The sequence below is a fragment of the Aptenodytes patagonicus genome, chromosome 15 (genome assembly GCF_965638725.1).
Source record: "Aptenodytes patagonicus chromosome 15, bAptPat1.pri.cur, whole genome shotgun sequence".
Taxonomy (NCBI): domain Eukaryota; kingdom Metazoa; phylum Chordata; class Aves; order Sphenisciformes; family Spheniscidae; genus Aptenodytes; species Aptenodytes patagonicus.
In genome coordinates this window covers 16,943,687-16,967,086 of record NC_134963.1, presented here as the reverse complement: position 1 = coordinate 16,967,086, position 23,400 = coordinate 16,943,687, and the positions used below count along the sequence as shown (strand labels likewise).

At 59.4% G+C, this 23,400-nt stretch overlaps 2 protein-coding genes across 2 annotated transcripts; both read right to left on the bottom strand.

Moving 5' to 3' along the window:
• Window positions 1–1,612: 1,612 nt before the first annotated feature.
• On the bottom strand, window positions 1,613–7,970 carry SLC7A4 (solute carrier family 7 member 4). Its single transcript, XM_076352943.1, has 5 exons — window positions 7,919–7,970; window positions 5,612–6,662; window positions 4,825–5,501; window positions 3,919–4,027; window positions 1,613–3,395 (listed from the first exon to the last, which is right to left on the bottom strand). The coding sequence occupies exons 2-5, from the start codon at window positions 6,591–6,593 to the stop codon at window positions 3,202–3,204; spliced, it is 1,962 nt and encodes a 653-aa protein (XP_076209058.1). The 5' UTR covers window positions 6,594–6,662; window positions 7,919–7,970; the 3' UTR covers window positions 1,613–3,201.
• A 3,917-nt stretch (window positions 7,971–11,887) lies between these two features.
• Window positions 11,888–19,608, bottom strand: LOC143167474 (protein DGCR6). Its single transcript, XM_076352923.1, has 5 exons — window positions 19,430–19,608; window positions 19,184–19,344; window positions 18,382–18,482; window positions 14,680–14,820; window positions 11,888–12,803 (listed from the first exon to the last, which is right to left on the bottom strand). The coding sequence occupies exons 1-5, from the start codon at window positions 19,606–19,608 to the stop codon at window positions 12,720–12,722; spliced, it is 666 nt and encodes a 221-aa protein (XP_076209038.1). The 3' UTR covers window positions 11,888–12,719.
• Between the last annotated feature and the right edge of the window lie 3,792 nt (window positions 19,609–23,400).

Genomic DNA, 23,400 nt, shown 5'->3' with positions numbered 1-23,400 from the left:
ACAGGCTGCCATCTTAAAGCACTGCTGGTGGTGTTCGGTCTGGATATTTTTTTTTTCCTGCCGATACAGTTTTCAGGAACAAATCATTGTAGGAGGGCTCCCTTGGTGGCAATGGCTGCTGACAACCCCCCTTTTTTTTGTGTGCCTTAACGGGTAGACAATTTAAAATCAATTAATACATGTTCTGCGCCTGCGCAGGGCATGTTACTGCAATAGGATGGTGTATGGCACGGATGAACCGACCAATTTTGTAATCCTATTTTTAAAAAAACCCACAAGTGTGCTTGAGAGGGCACACTCCCCTCCCAGGCTGCCGTTAATTACGTTTCAATCCTTTAATTCCCTGCCAGCCGCGTCCCCGTCACTCCCTGCCTCTCCCCGGCCGGTGCTGAGGGGTACCCCATATCCACGCTTGCTTTTTATGGCGCAGCCTAGCAGTAGTTTCTCGGCATTTTTACAAATGTTCGTTTTAAATAGATTAAATATCAATGCTTACGAGGCTCATTCAACAACTCTTAGGTCTTTGCCAGTTTAAAAGGCCGACCGAGAGCCCACGCTGGGTGAGCCCGGCCCCGGCGACAGTCCAGAGTGTTTTGTGATGTGACTTCTATCGACTTTCCTCCAAAAGAGAACATAAAAGTGTCTTGAACCTCAGCCTGTCCTGCTTTGTTAGGACTTTTACTGCTCTTCCCCAACCGCGCGCTGGGCTCCCTCGCTCCTCATCTATCACTACGGTTCTTTCTGCTTGCCTTTATCCTGCTGACAATGGATTTATTGCAAATTAAAAGCTGACAATTGATATGGAGAGTTAAGTCTAGCTGCTTCCCTGGATACCTGTTGAATATTTTATTTTTTAATAAAGAATGACTTTGTTTTCATGGGAAGGAAACTTCCTTAGTGAGCAATAATGGTGAGGATGGGGGTATCGATGGATTATCTCAAGTGACTCATGCTTGAATTCCCATTATTTGCACTGCTTCACAATTTCTCCCATCCATTCAGCTCATAACCCTTGGCAGCTTTAGTGAACCTGCCCCGGTGCTGCTCAACATCTTCCTCGCTGTTGACAAAGGGGTTCAGGCCCATCTGGGTGAATATAGTCATATTTGTGTATCTGTAAATCTCAAGTTCCAGGCTACCTCTGCACGGCTGCCCCAGCCCCTGGGGGGGGGTGTCCCAGTTTCTGTGGGTCCGGCTGGAGCCAGTCCTCGTGAACAGCACACCCGTGTCAGAAGAGCAAAGCTGCTCTCGGCGGTGCCCGGTGGACCCGGCCGGGCGTTGTGCAGCTCGCGCACGCCAGCCCTGCTCCAGAAGCACGTGCTGGCGGCTGGGAAGCCGGGCTCCCGGCACGGTGACTCGCTGTGCCTGGCTCCCGCCCCGCGATGCCAGAAAGCAGCTGCGGGCAGGGTCTGCACGCCCCGGGCAGGGTCTGCACGCCCCGGGCACAGCCCGCTGCTGCCCTTGCAGGGCTCGGGAGGAATGTGGCTGCACAGTGGCAGCGGGTGGCACGACTCTCCCCTTCCTCAAGCTTTCAGGGGGCTTTCCTGAGCATCTGGGTGAGCAGCTTCCCCATGTGGACTCTTGAGGGGGACACACAGCACAAACAACCAGAGCCATCACAGAACCAGTATTTATGAGGGTGACGGGAGGCAGCCCGTTGCTCACAAGCCACTACACAGAGGTGCCAAGCAGGAGCACAGCACGGTGGGGACGCGCTGCTCCGTGGGCAGCGGCAGCAGTGCAGGGGCGAGGCAGGACGCGGAGCAGTGCTGGCAGACAGAGGGGTTCACCAGGGAGCCGGCGCATCGTACAGAGACCTCCCCATGGCCCCTCTAGGACCCCCCCAGGGACTGGCCAGCAAGAAGCAATGGGACTAGCCTGCCCACGGTCCCCGGCTTCTCACAGGATGCAGACGACGTTGCACGTCCAGCATGGCTGCAGGGAGCAGGGTGTCCACGCTGCAAGGCCTGGCAGTTCGGCAACCTCGTGCTCGACTGATTTGTTTCCTCCATGTATTTCTTCCAAAACATGCTAAAGGCCCCTTCCCTTCCATTTTAGGCTGTTCATGGGCAAACCAGCCAGGGGTGGCTGCAGCAGTGCTGCTGGGGACTCCCCCCACAACATGGCAGCTGGGGTGAGCCCCAGAGCACGGGGATGCTCGCCCGGGAGGGGGCAATACTGAAAAGCAGCCGCAGAGCCTGTCCCGAGCCACAGAGAGCCTGGGAGGGGCATCACGGGGGGCTGAGCCCCCCACGCTGGGGCAGGCAGCAGTGCAGGCTGTGCTGCTGGGGCACAGGGGAAGGGGGGAGCCGGCTCCAGGCAGGCCCGCCCAGGGATGCTGCTGGGGACCTCCGGGGACAAGGCAACAAATCTGGGGTCCTGAGCGCCCACACCCACCTGTGGGCTGGGGCAAGAGCCTGGCCCTGGCATGACCTTCCAGCCGGGCTTCCAGCTGGGCACAGCCCCCAGCCCACCCTGAAACAGCCGATGCCAGTGGCCAGGAAGGTGCAGTTGGGCTTCTGCCGTGCCAGCCCACACTGGCTTTCCTGGGGTCCCTGCCCAGCCACTCTGGCCATGTCCCTTCTCCATCTCATGTCCCCACCTGCTCCTCGGCCCCCCTCAGCCTTTTGGGAGAGTGGCCCTGGGGATGGGGATGGCAGGGATGCCAGTGGGGAAGTGCGGCTGGCCCCTGCCTCCTTCCGCAGGCAGGCTCAGCGGGAGGCAGGAGGGCTCTGCAGGGCTGCAGCAAGATCCCACACTGCAGCCAGGATGAGACCCAGGATGGGCAGCACTGGGCTGCCTGTCCCGGTCCCTGGGGACCCTCTGCATCCCTCTGCATCCCTGGCTGCGCAGATGGGCCAGCAGAAAGGAGATTTGCTGCATGGCACCTGGATGTGCTCAGGGGAAGGTGGCGAGGACGCGGCTCCTCGTGAGCAGGGCAGGCACTGAGCTGAGGGGGCTGAGACCCAGTTCCTGAGTGCTGGGGATGGGGAGGAAGGGAGCCAGCCCCTCCCCACGCTCTGCAGGGAGTGGGTGGGGAAGGGCAAGCATCCTCGTCATCTCTGGATGGAGCCACATGCCCAGGGCAGCCCCGGTGGCTCCGCTGTCAAAGGGACCAGGAGGAGGAGGGGGGATCTCTGGCCTCACCGTGGGGAGGGGGTCAGATGCTCCCATAGCCAGGTGCCCCTGTCCCCCGGGGTGTCATCTCTTGCAGTCGTCGGTGTCGGTGTCCGGCAGCCCGGCGGCGGGCTGGGAGCTGGGCTGGACTGCCTGCACCCTCTCCTCCAGGCTGCCGCTGGGGAACACCACATAGCGGGCGCTGACGCGCTGCGGCCTGGGCTCCCGCAGGTTCTCCTTGCTGTGCCAGATGCCGTAACCGAAGTACACGAGCAGGCCTGCAGCGGGGGACAGGGAGAGCAGCGGCTCGAGCAGAGGCCAGCGGCCGGCACGGATGCAGCCAGCATCCCTGCGTAGCAGCACAAGCCACGGCACTGGGGGGGCTTAAACCAGCTGCTTGCAGGTGGAAAAGGATCCCGCAGTGTGTTAAGAGCAAGGGGGGTAACCCCAGTCCCTGGGGAGGGGAAGCCCCTCACTGGGAAGGGGTCCTCAAGCCCCAGGGAGCCACCTCGGGAGCAGCGGGTGGTTCTGGTCCAGAGCTTGAAGGAGGATCCAAACCTTAACTGGAACAAACCGTAACACTCTGGGAACCAGAGAGGGTCAGGGAGACGCCGGGAGACCTCGGTTTGCGTCTCCGAAGGGGAGTTGGAGGCGGAAAGGGGCACGATGCGGTTTATAAACCCATCACCAGGGGAAAAGAGCTGCTGAAGCCACCGGCCGGTGCCAGGACAAGCCCAGTTCCCCTCTCCCCCGAAGCAGCCGCCGCCTTCCTGGGGCTCACGCCACCGTGGGAGCACTCACCTAAGAGCAGCCAGACGGCGAAGCGGAGCCACGTCATGTAGCTGAGCTTCAGCATCAGATAGATATTGAGGACGATACTCAGTGCTGGGGAGAGGGGTACCAGGGGGATCTGCGGGAGAAACCAAGCCGGAGGTAGAGGGTGAGACCTGCAGGACCACACTCCCCATCCTTAAAACCATAGAGACAAAAGCCAGCACTGGTAAATGTGGGGGACAAGGTGACTCTCACCCGGGGCTTTCTGAAAATGACTTTTTTTTTCTGGGAAAAAGGCAGCCAAAAGGAACAATTGCCAGTTAGGGAGCCAAGAGATGGGAGCCAGGCTGCATGCCGGGCACGGGCTCTGGAAACAGCCCAGAGGCACCGTCAGAAGGACTGAACAAGCCCTTGGTGCAATCCAGAGCCAACATGGTCCTTGCTGGAGAAGCCCGGGCAGGGGCATGGCAGGGAGGTGGTACCACTGGTGTGGTCCACGCGGCTGCACCACACCGGGGCCCAGACGGGCTGGAAACCAGAGAGCGGGGAGCACGAGTGGCACAAAAATGATTTGGGGGCTGAAGAAAAGAGCTCCAATGCATAGGTCAAGGGCAGGCCAAAGGCAGAAGGAGTTGGGATGGGCAGAAGGGGAGCGGGGGGCTGTGGGGATGCGGAGCAGGGAGCCCAGGGCGGGCAGGAGCGATCCCGCTGGGGTTGTCCCCTCCTGGAGACCGGTGACTGTGCAGCGTGACACCGCAGGCACCAACACCTCCCCACAGCCAGTGCTCGCTGACACCCTCCTCCTCCTCCTTCAGCAGTTGCGGTGCTTTCACGAGACCGGTGTGACCGGAGCCTCTCGTGGGTGCATCAGAGCTGCTCCCACCCCGCCGACCCTTGAAAAGGGACTAATCCTGCCTGGGCCCCCGGGTGTACCTGGAAGGTCTGTGTGCCGTGCTGCTGCTCGTGCGCCCAGATGAGGAGGAGGCTGAGCAGGAAGCCCAGGCTGAAGAGGACCAGCAGCAGGGAGTAGCTCCAGGTGGGCAGGTGGAGGTGAGTGTTGCCGAACACCAAGATGGAGCAGAGGCAGATGGCGGACACCATCAGGGTCACCACAGCCACCGTGACCACCTCGCCCGGGTAGAAGTCGCTGAGGAACTCCAGGTAGGGCTCAAAAGCTGCCTTCAGCTGCCCCGGCTCCCGGTGCTCTTTGCTCTTGTCCCTGTCCACTAGCTGGAGCTTGTCGGAGAAGGACTCGTACTCCTTCAGCTCGCCGGTGGACGGAACCTCCTGGGGCTGGGGGCTGGGACGGCCACTGGCCGCCGGCGCAGGGGCATCCACCTTCTGCTGCTGGAAGCGCAGGACGATGATGCTAGCAGCCACGAAGGTGTAGGCCAGCAGCGTGCCAATGGACAGGAACTGCACCAGGGCCTCCAGGTCAAAGATGAGGGCCAACAGGGCCATGAGTAGCCCAAAGACCACGATGCCGACGACAGGCACCTGCGTGCGGGGATGCACTCGGGAGAAGACCTGGAAGAAGAGCCCGTCCTCGGCCATGGCGTAGACGATGCGTGGCAGGGAGAAGAGGTTGCTCAGCAGGACTGTATTCATCGCTGAGGGATGGGCAGAAGAAGGAAGACCACGTCAGACCCAAAACCGCCCCAGTTCCCAGCCCCCATCGCAAGCGGGGCGGGCAGCTCCCACCGCCGCTGCCTGTACTTACCGCAGATGGAGCCAGCGGCGACCAGGAACCCTGCCCAGGCATAGCCCCTCCTGTAAAACGCATCTGCCAGGGCAGAGTCGGGGTCCAGCGTGTGCCAGGGCACCATCAGCGTCAGCACCACCGACACCAGGATGTAGGCCCCGGTGGCCAGCCCCAAGGAGAAAGCGATGGCCCGGGGGACAGCCCTCTGCGGGTTCCTGGCCTCTTCGCTGGAGGCCGCGATGACATCAAAGCCCACGAAGGCGTAGAAGCAGGTGGCTGTGCCGGCCATGATGCCCGACAGTCCGTACGGGGCGAAGCCGCCCTCCTGGGCACTCCAGTTCTTGGGCTGCGCGAGGATGAAGCCCATGATGAGAATGAAGAGGATGACACCCATGCTGATGGCCGAGAAGACGTGGTTTAGCCAGGAGGACACTTTGGCCCCGAAGGAGATGAAGGCGGTGGCTACCAGCAGGATGGCTGCTGCCAGAAAGTCGGGGTAGTGGGCCAGGAACGGCACCTGCCAGGTGCCCACGTGGGTCTCGGTGAAGTTCTTTATCTTGTGGTTGAAGATGGAGTCCAGGTAGCCGCTCCAGGCCCTGGCCACCGCAGCTCCTCCGATCATGTACTCCAGCAGCACGTTCCAGCCGATGAGGAAGGCCCAGATCTCACCCACGGACACGTAGGTGAACATGTAGGCAGAGCCCGTCTTGGGTACCCGGGCTCCAAACTCGGCATAGCAGAGAGCAGCCAGGAGCGAGGCAAAGCCGGCAATGATAAAGGAGACGATGACGGCGGGGCCGGCGATCTCCTTAGCCACAGTGCCCGTGAGGACGTACAGCCCAGAGCCCACCATGCCTCCGATGCCCAGCAGCGTCAAGTCGATGGTGGAAAGGCATCTATTGAAGGACGTCTCCATCATGTCATCCTCCAAGGTCTTCACCCGGTTGAGTTTCTGGCAGAAGCGGGTCAGGTCGGCGGAGCGAGGCAGCCATCTCGCCATCCCGGAGGCAGCAGGCCCTGCCCTCCGGCAGGGTGAGGGGTCCACAGTGGCGAGACCCTGCCTGGAGACCTGGCAGGGGGGAGCAGGAAGGTGTGAGCATCCCCTCCTGCCGGGAGGTATCGCGTGGTGGGGACAGGGTGGAAAAGCCACCACGGCACATTCAAGGTGTCCCTCGCTCCTCAGCCAGCGTGGGGCTCAGCACTGGAGCATGTCCTCCTGCAGGGTGGTGGCACAGGACAGACAGCCACCCCGCGCAGGGACCCGTGCTTGGGCGCCAGGTGGGAGAGAAACCACAGCACCCCCAGGGCAGCATCCCCCAGGCTTTTCTTTTTAAAACGGAGCTGCATTAAAGCCCAAAACAGGCTGCTCTGGCCCTGCTGAAGGTTTCTTTGCTGTTTCCCCTCCACCTTATTCAACATCTACCTGACCGTCTCCCTGGTGTGCCGGGAGCCCACCGAGGGGGCATGCGGCGCCTCCCCGCTCCCAGCATCTCGCTGCTTCCCCAGGGAAAGCCCAGGCGTGGCGCGGAGGTGTGCAGCAGGAAGACCAGAGCAGCTCTGGCAAGGACGTGGGCATCCCCGGCCAGACCAGGAAACACATCCGCGCCTGGGGACCAAGCCGCGGCCGGCAGCTGCCGCTGGGAGAGTGGGAGGACGCAGCTCTGGGGACCTTCAGGTGCTGCTTCACGGCTGCTCCGTGGGGCGGTCTGTGATTTTGGGGATGCTCTCCCCTTCCGGCTGCCCTCCTCCCCGTGCCAGGATACATGTCTCCCTGCATCCCCAAACCACGGGTCCTGCTCAGAGAGCTCGTGCCACTCGGTGCAGCCCTGCTCCCTCGGTCCATCTGTCTCGGAAGCCAAAAGGTCCCAGAAAGGCCACTGCGAGCCGACGGCACGATGTTGGCCCGTGGGGACAACAGGCCTGTTGGCACCAACCGTGCTGGCTGATCTGAGTCCCCGCGAACGGAGGGGCTGGCACTATTGGGGTGCCCGACCCCAACGCACCCAACAGCCGCAGCCGGGCAGGACACGGAGCTTGACGCCCGCTGGGCAAGCGAGCATCCCTCCCAGGTTGGGGGTGGTGGTCGCGGGTGGGGACCCCCGGGCCGGGGCGGGGGGGGAGGGGGCGTTCAGCCTCCGGATTCATCCCCGGGCGGGGAGAGGGGCAAGTTTCGCCCCTGCTCGGCCCCACCGCGATGCCGCTCCCCGGGCGGCGCCCAGCCCCAGCCCCGGCCCCGCTCCCCCGAGCCCCAGCGCCCGCGGGGCGCGCCCCACGCACCGCCCCGGCCCCGGCCCCGGCCCCGCCGCCCGGGAGGGTCCCGCTCACCTGCGCGGGCGCGGCCGCGGGCACCGCGCGGCTCCGCCAGCGGCCCCGGCCCCCACCTGCTCCGCGCCGCCGCCGCCTCCCGCCCCGGCTCCGCCTCCCCGGCCCGGCGGAAGGGCGGGGGCCCGGCGCGGCGGCTGCGGGGAGCCCCTCGGGGGCCGCCCGGGAGCGCGGCGGGGCGGGGGGGGGGGGAGCGTCAGCCGGGGCAGGGGGGGTCCGGAGCCGGGCTGCTCCGACACCCCGGGGCGGGAGGTGCTGCAAGGGCAGCGCGGGCGGCACCAGCCCCAGGGGTGTCTCCCCCGGAGCTGGCAGCAGGGCTTGGGGTAACGGGGGAAGCACCCCCGAGCCCCACGGGGAGGCCGACAAATGTTTGGCAATGCGCCGAGAGCGTCGTGGTGGGTCCCCCGCGACCTCATCGCTGCAGGCTGGACACCAGCCCCAAAGGGGTGTTGCATGGGCTGGGCTTGGGCGCCGCAGCCTGAGCCGCTCATGAAGGGAACAGCCGAGGATGGAGTAGTTATCCCAAACCTCGGCCGCTGGACGCAGTTCTGGACGGAGTGAAGGGCCGGGACCCTGGTCCTCTCCTCCTTGGCTATCCCAAGGAGGAATCTGCCTCTACCCTCTATGCTCTGGAGCTGCTGCCTGGAGGACAGGGACCTCCTCTGTGCTCAGGTATTTGCCATGAAGAAGCAGAGGTGTAGGGGAAAGCGGCTGGAGGGGCAGCAGTGGAAGGTGAGCTCTTGAACAGGCCCATCCAGCTCACGTTCCTGCCACCCGGGAGTGAAGAAAGCCAGTGCCTGGGCAAGAGCATAAAACCTGAACAAAAGCGTGCAGCGCTTCCACCTGGCTCCAAGTGCCTGCAGCTCGGTGAAGGGGAATCGCTTCTCTCCATCTCTAAGTCAAAAGGCATTTCTTTTCCAGAAGCGCCTCACCTCCTCTTGAACCAACATAAACCTTCTGCTTCCCCAGCCCCCTGCGGCAGGGGGTTTCCCAAGCAGTCACCTGTTCCACCTAAACCTGCCTTTTACAGGCTTCATCTAACACTCCAGCTCTTGTAGTTGAAGAGAGTGAAGTCTCTCCCCATGTCACCTGTAGTTTTACCTCCACCCTGTCCCCTCTTGGGCACCTCATTTTCAGATAGAGGAGTCCAGCTTGGCTGGAAGGTGGTCCAGACCTCTGGTGTCCCCAGGGCCTTTGCAGAGCCCATTCCAGCTCTACTGAACGCTTCTCGGGATGAAGGGACCTGTGTTTGGGTGCTGGCGCATCAGCGACTTCACAGCAGCAAAAGGTTTTTCGTTTTCTTGTTCGCTCCCTTCCTAATGTCTCATTTGATTTTCTGATGGCTACTGAGCACTAAAGCTGATGTTTCCATGGACCCACCAGTCATCACCCCAAACGTCACTCCCGAGTGGTAATGGTCACCTCAGAGCCCACTGTCCAACACTAAGAGATAACACCTGCATAAATTCACCCTTATCCACGCTGAATCGGCCTCCTTACGTGGAGGGGACCTCGCTATCCTCCTCATCAGCCCAAAGTACAGAAAAAGGAAGCAGGAAACAGGACTTGTCCCTTTCTACCACCCATCATTCGCCTTCCTCCAGCTCATGGGTGAACGCAGGGCTGGCACAGAGCCATAGCTCTCCCGTCGGTCACCTCGCACCAGAACAGGGAACTCGATCCTCTCGTGCATCCCCGCTCCACATTGCTTCCGGCACACAAGGAGATTTGGGCAGGAACTTAAGGCCCAGCCCCGTGGGTGGCTGAAGCCACCTGAGCTGCCACCAAAGGGGTCCCCAACCACGTGTTCCTGGGGCACCAGTCGAGAGCTCAGGGGCTGCACCGGCGGTTGAACCAAGGAGCTGAGACAGCTGAAATCCAGTAATCCTTCGCTGCACTTCCAGCTCCTTTGGATCACTCTCACCAGGTCCAACCCCAGCCCAGCCGTCACCGGCAATAACACAACTGCAGTAGCACGGGCACAGCCAGTGCCATAGGAAGGCGTCACCCTCTAGTGACACAAAGGCATTTGCTTGGAGAAATATCCGTGTACCCTCAGCGTCGTACCGCCCAGCAATGCTTCCTGGGGGGGCTGAGCAACTTTTCCTCTGCTGAAATCATGCTGACCGAATACTCCCTGATCACAAGCTATCCCAGGCGCTTTATTCCCTTAAGACCACCTTTTTCACCAGTTAACCATGCCTGACCACCCTGCCGCTCTCCACCTCACACGGAAAGCCTTTCTGAAACACAACCTGACCACAGGCATGGAAAATTTCAGCTTGGATCGGCTGCCTGGCAGAGCCGTCCGCAACCAGATGGCGGGAGCGGGAAGCCCGAGAGCTGCCGTTGTCATGGCAGTGCTGGAGCAGCCCGCCGTGATCCCCAGTGCCAGCTGCCCCCGGGAGAGACGGCAGCGGAGATGGCAGTGACCAGCTCTCATGGCCTGTGGGGAACTCTGAACCGAGGTGGGCTCCACTCTTCACGGCGCAGGGCAGCGAAGCGGGGCTGAACCCACCGGCAGCAATCCCCACCTGCTGCGGCAGCTGCCCCCGAGCTTCTCCAGCCACACCATCGGCTCTGCCGCTGGCCCAGCAATGCGAGAATGCTCACGTCAAAGTAGGGGGGGGTCCTCCCGGGAGGCAGCGCTACCCCCCAGCATGCAGGCAGGCAGTCTCCTTTCCTGCAGTAGGACCCATCATTCATCCCTGCCTTCCTCATCCTCACCCCGGGAAGCAATTCCCTTGCTAATAGCTCTGGCCACACACAGAGGAACACGGACGCCTTCTTCACCTGGTCAGCACTGGAGAGTCCTCTGTCTGTACGTGTCCTCACAGGCAGGATGAAGGTGTCTCCAGAGGGGAACGTTGCCCACTCTGCTCCTCGCTATTTTAGCAGTCGAGTGCGGGGCTCCGAGCTGAGGGTCAAGCGTCAACACAGTTCAGGGTGGTTCGTGGGGATCCTGCAACGGTGCAGGTCCCACATCAGCCCACTTTCCAGCTGGGGATGTTCGTCCAGGAGGCGGAGACCTCACAAGAGCAGTACCTCTTGTCTCCAGCCGCTGAACCACAGTAGCACGTTCCCGTGGGGAGGAAACACCCACCCCTGATGGCAATGGGAGGGGGTCTCAGCCCTGAATTTGCAAAAGCCTCGTTGGTTCTTGTAGCTGCTGATCTTCAGTGCGTTTGTCTACAGTAGTGGGCAACTCCTCCACCACCACCTCTCCCTACCAAAAGGCCACCCACGAGCTCTTCTAGCACCCCTGCAGGTTTCCTTCCTTTAGCTGGTTCTCCAACTCCACAGCTGGCTCGCTCAGTGATCTGCTTCCACGTGAACGTAAGGGCTCACAGTACCTTGGGCAAGGGGTACCGACCCATTTCCCAGCCTCAGTAATTAACAGCATAGTGAATGTTCTCACGCTGCCTTCTGCTGTGAAAAAGAGATGGCTGCAGCAACAGCAGAGGACGCAGGCAAGAGCAAACAGCAACGCGAAGGAGCCATCTCCCAAACACAAGCCTTGCTCTGGGAACGCCAGAAAACCCTTAGTGACCCGGGTGTAATCAAAGCCCTTCGACACACGAAGGTCCAAGTCTTTGAGCCACCCCCAACAGCTTCTCTGACTTGAACTTCACCTGTGAAGAACAGAACCGCTTACAGACTCCCCTTTGCACCATCCCGTTTTCTACGGGCAGCCAACATTGCACAGTGCCTGGCACCAACGCGTTTCCTACACACCTGAAGTGATCTTCTACCGGGTTTTCAGCAAGTGCCCCAACTCCTTCTGTGCACGGAGTCCCGGGGGTGCAACTCAGGCTCTCGGGGTCATCAGCTCAGCCCTGGAAGGTCTCAGAAACACTCAAGGTTCCCCACCCCCAGCTTTAATCTAGCGCACCCCAAACCTCACGCTCATCAAGCAGGGATGGGACAAACGTAATCACAATCATTGACATTCAGAAAGCTGCAGCCTCAGAAGGCAGGACAGAGTCTTTTATTTCTCTCCATTTGGAGACTGGTTTAAAGTAACAAAGCAAAAGCTCCTGAGCCTTCTCTGCTGTCCGAGTCAGGTGGGAACACTGCAAACGTCACAGTCCAGTAACACTGGGCAGAGGCCTGAAATCCTCCTTGAATAAAGCCCCCTCGAGGTCTCCCTGGGAAGGGTCTGCCTGTTTAAGGGGCTGTTTCTGCCTCAACACACACAGAAGCATCTTCTTGTAGATAAACCTTGGACTTTTTTTCCCCAGCTGCCAACCATCTGCCATGGCGAGGCGGCACCGGCTGGCGAGTCCACTTTGCTTCCCTGTCCGACACGGCAGCTACTCACCTCTCCCATTCCCTACCAGAGACACTTGCTCCTCCTCCTCGAATTGGAAGAGGAGATTGCAATCTGGAGATCACACTGCTCACCCGTTCAGCTTGATTCACCTAAAGGCGGGGGTCACCCATGTACGGCTGGGCTCGGTTTGCTGCCTCAGCACCTGGTCCAGCCTCCCCTGGCTTAGTGAACGGCCTCACCGACGCTGCAGGCTGTACGAGGCAGATTAACGCCCTCCGTCGCCTCTCGTCTCAGCGAGATGTGCAGCACGGATCTCGCTCCGAGGACCGGAGAGGCAGTCTGATGCTCCCCAACCACCCCCTGCTCTGGGAGTCCGCTTGCCCCAGCTCTAAGGTTATCTAAGGGCCTCAGCTATTTCTTCTACAGCCAGCAGCCTCTTCCTGACACAATATAAAGCAAAAGCATTAACAGACTATTCTTTAGAAGGAAGTCAGAAGAAGACTCTGGAAAGTACACAGCAGATTTGCTCGTTCAGGAAAAAGCCTTCTCAGACTCGGATTCCTTCTGTTGTAACTTCCGAATCAGCTCCAGTAAATTCATCTGTAAAGTCAGCTCCTGCAAAGGAACAGAGACGTTTTTGCAAGAATGAGATGATCCCATTCCCTGCCGCAGGAAGCAGGAGGACTGCTTTGTACCACCCACTCAAGAGCTACTAATCTTCAGGGAACAAAAGAAAAAAACCACGCAAATACAAAACAAAGCCTTCGTCTTGTTTAAGCATTTCTATAAAATACAGGGCAGTAACATCTTAAGAGATCTGCTGCAAACCGCAGCTGTCATAGGAATCCAGGGCTTTACGATTCATTAAGGATTCAGAAAGGTTCTTTCTTCTTGACCGTGATTTAGCGGCAAATGCAGTGCGGGCCAGCCAGTTCTGCAGGTTTCCCCCTCTGGAGCAGCCTCCAGGAGCGGGGCAGCAGCGTCCCCTCGCAGACGCACAGCCACACACCCCGGAGGAGGTTCTCCGGGTGGGCACAGCTCCCTCCCCTCATCCTTCAGCAGCGTCTTCAACGCCCTGATCCTTTTCCAGCACGGAAGGGCAGGAAGCAGGAGGGATCGCTTTGGGTACTCTCTAAGTGGAGTCTAAGCCACGTGCGACACACTGCTGTGCTGGTGCATGAAATTCCCTCTAGGTATTTCATTCCCCTTCAAAAAAATCCCTTTTCCATGACTGTAATCAAGTGGAGACCACCGTCTCCTGCAGTCACCGACATCAGCTTATGGTTTCCTTACCATCTGCTTGTTCTTTACTCACATTTAGCTCACAAGCCATTTCGCACAGAGACTACGTGGTGGGGTAGCTAATTCAGTGAACCCTGTTCTGTGACTCAGGCTCGCAGACATTACATTATGGAAATAAAAATCTATTTTTGTAAAAATATATCAACTGCATAAGCAGCCATTTTATACAACAGACTGGGAGGAAACACGTCAGCTGATGGGAAACGCACGGAGAACAGATTCCAGCCGTGATTTCTTACACGACGGTGGCATTCACAGGTACAAGCCAAGGTCTGGGTCTGCTTTGCCAGCTATCGTAAAGGCAAACATAAACAAAACTCAGCAAATAGGAACCCTGTTAGGAGTTATTACTTACAAAAATAACATAAAAGGCAGGGGCAGGAGGGGAGAGAAAGAGCTGCTTTCATTATACAGATGAGGAATAGCAGCACAGGAAAAGTAAAGAGGCTTGTTCAAGGCTCCACAACCAGGAATCGTGTGGGTTTTAGAAAATGCCTGTTTAACTAACTTAGTCTAAGCCGTCTTTTCTCACTAGCAGGTCTTTATCAAAGTGAAATTTAATCAGTTACAAAAACAGAGTTAAGAACAGCCTGTTTCTGCACTCCCTGCAAACTTCTGTGGCATTACAACGAGACTTTGGAAGTTTTATTTTTTCATTCCTGCGGTGGCGTTAAGACAACAGAGAAAAACCCAGGCGACTGCTCACGAGTTTTAAGAGCAGATGCACCGGCGAGACCGAGAACGATTTTCTAATCACAGTCCGAGATCGTCTCCAGCAAGTTACATGCAAGAATTAACAAGATGCCCAATAAAAAGACTTCCTGAAGGCAATCTGTGCAGCTAAGCTAGGCACAAAAGCGATAAACCTACGCAGCCACTTATTTTAGTATTATTCAGACCCATTCAAGAGTCACAGGACTGCAGGCTGTTGGCACCGCGTTTCTTCCCTCCACACTGGGAAAAACATTGCAGAAAGCTGGGGACGTTGCCCTGTCTAACGGGTTTCTGCTCCTTCGTTACGAACCTGGTACTAGGTCGGCCCAGGGCACGTTGCCCATCAGCTGATGAGGCAAAGGTATTCCTCCTGACCCAGCGATTCAGAATTCATTAAGAGCAAGATTTTTTTAAAACATAAAGAGGCTAACACAAGAGTACTGTCAGATCTTACGCTCCCTGCCTAAACACCAACCTGTGGGTTGGTGGTGATGTAGAAGCCAGACACCCCAGCCTTCTCCAGAGTGCTCTGTTGGTCTATCACTTTTTGGTCCAGTTCCAAGACTATCTTCTCATCCATCATTCGCTGTTCCTCTCGAATTCGTTGCTCCACAGCCTGAAAAAGATAACAGTCGATGGTAAAAAAAAAAGTGGAGTATCTGCCTTCCTCCTATCTTTTTCCTCATCTCCAAGTCTTTTACTGAAACCAAAGAGCGACTAGATCCTGAAGCGCTCCTGCTCTGATGAGTCCCAGGGACAGCAGAGGGCAGCAAGCGCAGCCCCAGATCGTACCTCCTCCACTTGCCATCTCTTAGAGCAAAGCCACCACTCGAGAAAACGCAGGGAAGTCACTGGGACCAGCCTGCTTTCCGTGTGTTTGGGGGCCAGGAAAGACCACGAGCAACGGATCGGTATCTGAACGTCTTTTCCTGATGAGCCAACGTCTGAGCAGGAGGCTGCGGCTGAGCACTCCGGCAGCACGGGCTCAAAAGGAGTCAGCAGTCCAAGAACCGCATACCCCTCACAGGACTGGTGAGGCTGAAGAAAGACTTGGAGGAGTAACATAGGCCACCGAAGCTCATCAAGGTGCCAGCTGAGACGCCTCCCTGAGCCCCCGTGTTCCCTGGACACCAACACACAGAGCTAGAGCTGTAAATCACACCCAGATCCCATTTATTCACTAAAGGAGCTGAACTCCTCAGAAACCCAACTTTGCAACTGGAAAGCCAGCTTATTCTGCATTGACAACAGCAAGCTGAAGTCTCGCTTGGGACTACAGCGTGCTGGGGCTCCATTTTTGGCAAAGAACGTTATCAAACGAAGATAACGTTATCAAAGAACGTTTGACTGAGAACGTTATCAAACGAGGACTTTGCAAAATAGCCCCAACCAGGAGAACGCAGCCCCTCCTGCCTCACCGACACCTGCCTAAACCTCAGCAGAGAAACCTCTGCATTGCCTCTGAAGGAGAAATGGAGCACAGCAACCATGTGCTACGTCAAAGGCACGTCGGAAATCAGGAGCGGTGGGCATGCTCTAGGAGCAGTCGCACGCTCTGCTAGCTGCAGAAAGGCGCACCGCTAGTCAGTTCTGGAGGAAACCTCAACCTCCCAGAAACTCCGCCAGAAAGGGGAGAAGAGAGCAGAAGGATTGCAGGGGACGAGGAGAGCCCAGCTCAAATAAAAAGCCACGTGTGTGCGGAGGCGAGGCAATGCAACCTTACCGGGCTGCGCTGAGCAACAGACTTCTTTTGCAAGCCACAGGGAAAGTCAGGAAGCATCAAATCCCATCTAATTACACAGGTAGGCTCCGTCTCTTGCAAGAAATAAACGGCACAAGTTTCAACATTTTACTCCCGCAACGCTGCCCCTTTGTAACACAGTAAACAGAGGCAGGCGTTTAGCTGGAAATATTCACGGGGGTAAATTATCCTCACTGCACAGAAAGGGAGAAGTCACAAAGTCCGGCATTTCCTACGCCAGTGGCTGGTGGTTTAAAAGACCCGGGCAGACGAACCCGAGAGGGGAGCCGAAAGCCTGTGCGCTGCTACAAGTCCCGGGGAGAATCCAGAATTTGAATGACAGAGGTCTCGGTCCTGAACAGCCTGGAAAAGAGCTGAGGTATGTCTACAGCACGGACGTTATCAGTGGCTGTCTGCAAAAGGCCCGACCTAAACGAAGAGCAATTATTGCTTACGTGGAGCAGGAGATACCTCATGTAACCTCTCTTGGATGTACGGCAGCCAGTTAGCATCTTACATTTTTAATTATGTCCATAGGTTTGGGAAAGCTTCACAGAACTACGCGCTATTAAGGAGGACGCAGGACTGTGATCCACCAGATTACCATACATCAGCTGCTCCACAGAAAACACTTGGGGCAGGACCTTAGTAGAATAAGTCTGAAGAAATTCAAGACAACCTAAGCCTCAATAAAAGGCGAGGTAGAGGGGCTAATTGCCTCCTTCACCATGGGATGCTAATGAACCCAAGAAAGCTCTGTCCTTACACGTTCCTCAGTCTAGAGGTTCACGCTCTTTGTGGAAGATATGAAGGATTCAAATCCCTCGTTCCCCAAAGACTTTCATTCCTCCCAGCCGCCTTGGGGGAAGGAGGAGGCACCACACCATCGTCTCCTGCACTTACTGTGCTGAAGGAGTGACTTTCCCTGCGTTTAAAAAACCCCAGATTTAAGTGCCTACATCCTGTTTAGGGGTGGCACCTGATTCGGGGCTACAGAAGAGTGCCAAGATCTTGGAGAAAAATAAGGCTTAAACACAAGCTTTTGCTTCAGCTCTGGTGGCTGGCGACCCTGTACGATGGGCAAAGCTTTTTTAAATGCTGTGGGTTCCACTAGGAAGCCAGACACGTAAAAACTACATCTTGTATTACCCCTCCCGGGAGCCCAATCCCAAGCTATCTCATGGGAGCTGGTCTTCAAAACCTTTAACCACAGAGGGCAGCTCCGATTAGACACGTACCAACTGTCACTGCCGTGATCGATCTATTCCCGAAATGCTCTGCAGCAGAAATATCAGAGCATAAAAACGGGAAGAAGCAACTCTGGCAGAGGAAAACAGAAGAGGAAGGCAGGGGGAAGGTGGAAGGAAGTAGGAAGAAATTGCACGTTGTGTAAGACAAGGAGAAATGACACATATACGGTCCACTTAATGAGCGAAGACAACATTGGAAACGCTTTAAAACAGGCAGTATAGCTTATTACTTGCTGCAAGCGTAAGTTACTCAGAGACAGAAGTAACAGCTAACAGAGGTCCAGCCTGGCTTTAGTCACCTCGATAGAAAACGAGGGATGGGGAAACACCAAAACAAAAGATCCAACAGCGAGCGCTGACGCGGTGCTTGTCATGGGCAAAGGTCAGGAAAGAGCCTCTGTTTAAACAGTTATCTGTTTGCCTCACGCGGAGTAAAGTAACTTCCCCTCTACATTTAAACTCCATCGATTAAGATAACTAGCTACTTGCAATTTCCTTTACCTTATAAAACTGTCTCTATCTTATGACTAATAGACAGATAAGTCCTTTGGGACTGAATGGGCTGCTCGTGCTGAAGAGTCCTTCTCCAAATGCCTTGGGATGCTCAAAGAAACTATTTTATACTTACACATCTGAAGGCAGTTCCTCCTTATCAGTGCTACTAAGTAAAATGTGATTTTTTTGAGTATTCTCTGCTTTCTGCTTGCTACGATGTAATGGCAGATTTCACATACCTTCTCCGTGTTTTCTGTCAACTTGCTCTCTATCCCTATACAGGCTTCAGCCCGTCTTATAACGGAGACTCGTTAAAGCGTTGTGGAGAGCATCGCTCTTTTGAAGCGGGCTCCTGAACTTTCACAATTCCCAGATCACGCCTGGACCGCAGCTATCCTAGATGGCAAGAGCCTGGGCCCCCCACTCCTGGGGGGGGACAAAGGGCAGAGCAAGAGGAGGGGACCCCCAAGTCGGGGTGGGGAACCTGGGGCTGTGCTAGCAAGACCAGACAGGATGGCTGGCGGCTTCCAAGGCTGCGGGGCCGGGGACGACTAGTTAAACCCTCTGGAGATGCTGCGATGCTCCTGCGATGCAGGAGGGGTCCTGCAGCAAAGGGGCCGTGAGCCCCCCCGGGGAAGGGACACAACCTCCGTGCCAGCGGAGGGCTGTGCCCGGTCCGGCCCCCCCTTACCTCCATCTCCCGCTGCTGGGCGGCGCGGAGGAGCGGCAGGTTGTGGGGCCTGCAGCACTGCTGGGCCTCCTTGTGCCGGTGGAAGAGCTCCTGCTTCAGCCCTGTGACAGGGACGGGCTGCGGGTCAGAGCATGCCGCCGCCGCCGCGTCCCCTCCTGCCCCACTGTGTGTGCCTCCCCCCCCCCCCAGCGTCCCCCCCACCTCCCCCCAGCGCCCTGGGGCCTGCCCCTCAGTGTCCCCACACCACCTCCCCCGAGTGTGCCCACTGCCTGCACCCCCAGCCTCCCCCCAGTGCCCCCACAACTTACCCCCCCTACTGTGACACCCCCCCCCCCCCCCCGCAGATGCCCCAGGCCTGCCTCCCCTCCAGTGTCCCCATCACCTCCCTGCAGCGTCCTCTCCGCCTGCTGCCCCCCCCCCCATTGCTCCTGAGCTGCCCCCCCCCAGCATTCCCCCAGTGCCCCAGGACTGCCACCCAGTGCCCCCCCCGCTCCCCCTCAGTGTCCCGGGACCACCCCCCAGTGCCCACACCGCCTTCCCCCAATGCCCCAGGCCTCCTTCAGTGCTCCCGGTCTGCGCCCCTCGGTGCCCGCCCGCCCAAGTGCCCCGGGATTGCCCCCCGGTGCCCCCCCCCCCCCCGCCGGGCCTGCCCTCACCCCGTGCCCCCCCCCCCCCACCTACCTCCCCGCAGTACCCTCAAACCTCTTGCCCCCCCCCCCCCCCCCGGTGCTCACGATCTACCCCCCCGGTACTCCGGGCCTGCTCCCCCCCCCGGTGCCCCCCCCCGCCCCGGTTCGCGGACCGCGGTGCTCGCTGTGCAGCTGCAGGCGCTGGCTGTAGAGGTTCTTCTCGGTGAGGTGCTGGATCTCCAGCAGGCCTTGCACGATCTCGAAGACGGTCCCGTCCAGCAGCGCCAGCGCCAGGTCGCTCAGCGTCGTGTAGGAGAGGCGCTGCTGGCAGGGGCTGCCGGCACCGGCACCGGGTCAGCCCCGCCGCCGCCGCCGCCGCCGCCGCGGCCCGGCCCTCCCCCCGCAGCCCATCCGCTCACCTGGGCAGCGCCTTCACCAGCACCTGCAGCTCCGACAGCAGCCGGTAGTGCCGCTCCTGCTGCCGGGAGAGCTGCTCCGCCGCCGCCTCGTACCCCCCCGCGCCGCCGCCGCCGCCGCCGCCGCCGCCGCCGCCGCCGCCGAACCGCTCCATCGCCCCGCCGCGCCCCGCCGCGCGCATGCGCGCCCCGCCCCCTCGCCCCGCCCCTTCCCGCCCTCCCCCCTCGCCCCGCCCCTTCCCGCCCCGCCCCCGGTGCGGCGGCCCGCGGCGGGAGCCGGTCCCGGAGAGGGCGGCGGCGGCGGCGGCAACCGGGGCTCCCGCCTTCCCCTGGGACCCGTGTGCGCGGCGGTGCCTCAACGGCTGGCGGTGCTCGGAGAGCACCGCCAGCCGTTGAGGCACCGCCGCGCACACCGGGGGCCGGCGGCGGAGCTTTCCCGGTTTCATTCCAGCCGACGAGCTGGGGGGACCGCCCCCCACGGACGCCGCGGCGGGGCAAAGCCGGTCGGCGTCCGCCTGATTCGCTGGGGAGCCCTGAGAAGGGCGAGAGCGCTGGGCTGCGGGGGCGCCCCCTGATCCCGGGAGAGGCGGTTATTAAAGTGCTGTCCAAAAAAGATCCACTGAAATGTATTAAAAACGCCTGAAAAGTATTTCACGTGACTTCAAAGCTTTACAAGAGCTGTGCTGCCCGCTTGAGAGGAGGAGAAACGTCCCTGTCGGAGAAGAACACGGAGCATCCCCAGGGAAACGGGGCATCCCTAAAATCTCCCTGAATATAAATTGCTCCTTCCCCCCCCCCCCCCCCCCCCCCCCGGTTGGTTGCCTCGGATTTCCCTCCAAGGATCCCCAAATCCCAGGTCCTGGAGAGGCCTTGGGCGTGCCGGTTGCAGGTCCCCCTGCCTCTGGGCTGCTTAGGCCGCTGCCTTGTACGGTTAACCCTGCCCCGTCTGTCTGTCCTGCCCATCCATCCCCTGCCTGCTCTTCCCCCAGCTTGGCCGGCAATGTCCCTGTGAAATGGCTGCCCCATATTTTGAACAGGCAGATCACCCCAAACCCATCCTCGGGAACGGCCGAGAGGTTTTTTGCCGCACTGGAGCTGCCGGAGGCAGAGCCGTGGCGCAGAGCCTGGGTGGCTGCAGCCTGCTGAGCTGCTGGGGAAGGGAAAACAGGGTCTTCTACCTGAAAGCTATTAGCCGTGCTGCTCCGCTCCGGCTGGGGTGATACGGAAGACCAGGATAAAAGCATCCCCGACACTTTGCCATCCTCCGCCACGAAGATTTGACAGCAGCTTTTGCTAAATGTCCTTCCCTGGTGTCACCTGAACCCAGGGTTTTGCTGTCCCAGGGTGTTCCCCCGGCAATACAACCCGAAATCCCTTCGGCAGCCGTGGATGCTCGGGGATGGAGGGGCCAAGACTTCACCTGGTACCAGCACAGGACCAGGCAAGCTGCCTGCCCCCGACACGGCTGCCTGCACTGGTGAGGACCTAAATGCAGCCTGCCTTGTCCCCATCCAAGCGTCACATCCCCATCGTCACGGCACGGGGCAGACCCTGCCTTGATCTTGCCATCCTCACTGCGTCGCTGGGGCTGCTGCTCTCTTCCCAAGGCCATTTCGAGGGGGAGTTGAAGCCCAGTGGTGTCTGGGCGTGGGGAGGGTTGTCTTGACCCCAGACTCTGAGCAGCAGGGTCTTGATCTTGACCCTGAGCAGCACCAGACTGGAGGGGAGAGACGGTGCATGAGGCTCGGAGGGCCGGCATGGCCACAAGTGCTGTGCACAGCGGCCACGGGGAGCCTGTGCGCCCCTGCGAGCTGAAAGGGGGGCAGCCAGGGAGAGGGGAGGCTCAGCCCAGGGAAGGGGGGAGCACGTTCCCAGGGACAAGCTCCAGCAGTGCCGGCGAAGGACCAAGGCACGATCCGGTGCCTTTGCACCCCTAGCAAAGGCATCGCGGCTGAGCTGGCAGAGGGAGGGGGGACCCTGGGGCCTCCGCTCCGCCACGGACATTCCTCTCCCTTCCTTTGTGCTGCAGGAAATCTGCGCTTCCTCCCTTCCCAGCGCTGCTCCCTGCTCAATCGCTACCAGATGTGGGTCCCATGTGCTTCTCATTAGCCCGGCAGGCTGCGGGCGCTGCCTTCTGCAGGCTGGCGGGCTGGGGCCTGCAAAGGCTGGGCTTTTGGGGGACCTGGTGCAGATACCTGAGCCGGTGTGCATGCCACGAGGTAGCTGGCCCTGCTTTGTGTAGGGCTCGTGCTGCCTTCGTGCCGGGCTGGCATGCGGTGGGATGCCGGTGGTGATTCAGGGTGAGCTTGCCGTGGTGGATGGAGCTGGAGCTGGGGGACAGGGCTCTCCGCTGGGACCTGCACGAGTGCCGTGGGGACAGAGGGACAAGGGGCACGCCGGTGCTTCAAGTCGAGGGAAGAAGCTCAGTGAGCTGGACTGCAGCTGGGTCTCCCACTGGGGACAATCTGCAGCCCCAGGCTGGGTCTGGGAGCGTGGGAGAGGCGGGTGGGTGGCATGCGTGGGGACCAGGGCTGGAGAGCACGGGTGGTCCAGGGGTGTCCCATGCTCCATATGCCCCAGGAGGTCCAGGCAGGGAGCACATCATGATATGTCAGGATGTGTGCGTGAGGCTCCTGAGGTGTGGGCTCAAGTTGGGGTGGGGGAGTCCCTGACCAGGTGATGGTGTCAGCAGTGGTATCACAAGCAGCTCAGGTGGCACAGCATGGGAGGAGAAAGCATGGGCCCTTCCCACACTCCCCAGGACCTGCTAGCACCCAGGAGGAGATCACAGTGGCTGGACCCAGGGGCTTGAGAGCAGAAACAGCCCCACAGTTGGCTTGTGATGTCCAGGAAGAGCCTTAACCCAGCCTGGATTCAGCTACGGAGGGACAAAAGGAGCAAGAAAGCTCCTTCTGTCCTTCCCCACCCTGCCACCCCCACTGTGGAGCTTGCCGTGGCTCTGCACGGGAGAGCAGGATGCTCCTTGCCTCGGCACAGAGGGAGCCAGGGGCTGATCCTGTCCCGCTGCTTCTTCTTGAGCCCCCAAACCAACCGCGGGGCTTTCCTCACACTGCTAGTGAAGAGGTGGGTGGTGAGAAGCAGGGGGACAAGCACATGTCATGGGATGGAGCCCATGCCCCGGCATGGGACGTGCAGGGACATCCAGAGGGCCAAAGGGACTCTGTTTCCCACTGGAGCCGCTCGCCTCTCCCCCGAGTAAAGGGTCTCCCGTGGGGTTCAGGCTTCTTGCACTCACCCACAGGAAAAACATCTCCCAGGATGGAGAGATTTCCAAAGGTGGCCACTGCCCGTTTAGGGAAGGGATGCCTGGGTGTTACCTTCCCCTCAAGGGCATGTTTGCATGCTCAGAAATGCTGGAAAACAGCATTTTTATGGCCTTGCTGGACCCCGAGTTGAGTAGAGCTGGCAGCAGGAGCGGGGCGCCCACGTGCATGGAGCAAGACGGCTCATTTTTGCAACCGGAGCACATTGCAATTAGGAGTAATCCTCCAGAGAAACCTGAGTGCAAACCCGTCCGCAGGAGATGGCTGCCCGAGTCTGGTGTCCCTGCGGGAGAGCCGCCACGTCACCGTGGCTCTGAGTCACCGCTCCGGAGCCAGGACCTCCCCCTGCGGCCGCTCAGCCTTCGGCGAGCGTGGTTTCACCGGGCAGCCAGCCGTCACCAAAAGAGGCCGATGCACCGTGGCTTTTGCACTGACTGTGGCTTTACTGCTTTTACCGTGGGGCGGGGGACAAGGCAGCATCACCTGGGGCTCTGCTCTCTATGGCACGCCTACAGATTGGGTCGGCTGTGCCGAAGCCGGTGATTTGACAGCAGCTCTGCCCAAGCCACGGTGCGCTCGGCTGGTCCCCGGCTGGTACCTGAGCCGGGGATGGAGCCAGGGCGCTCCCGGAGCAGCAAAGCCCCCGCAGGGCTGGGTCTCGGGGTGGCTCCTCTCCTCAGGGCCGGATCC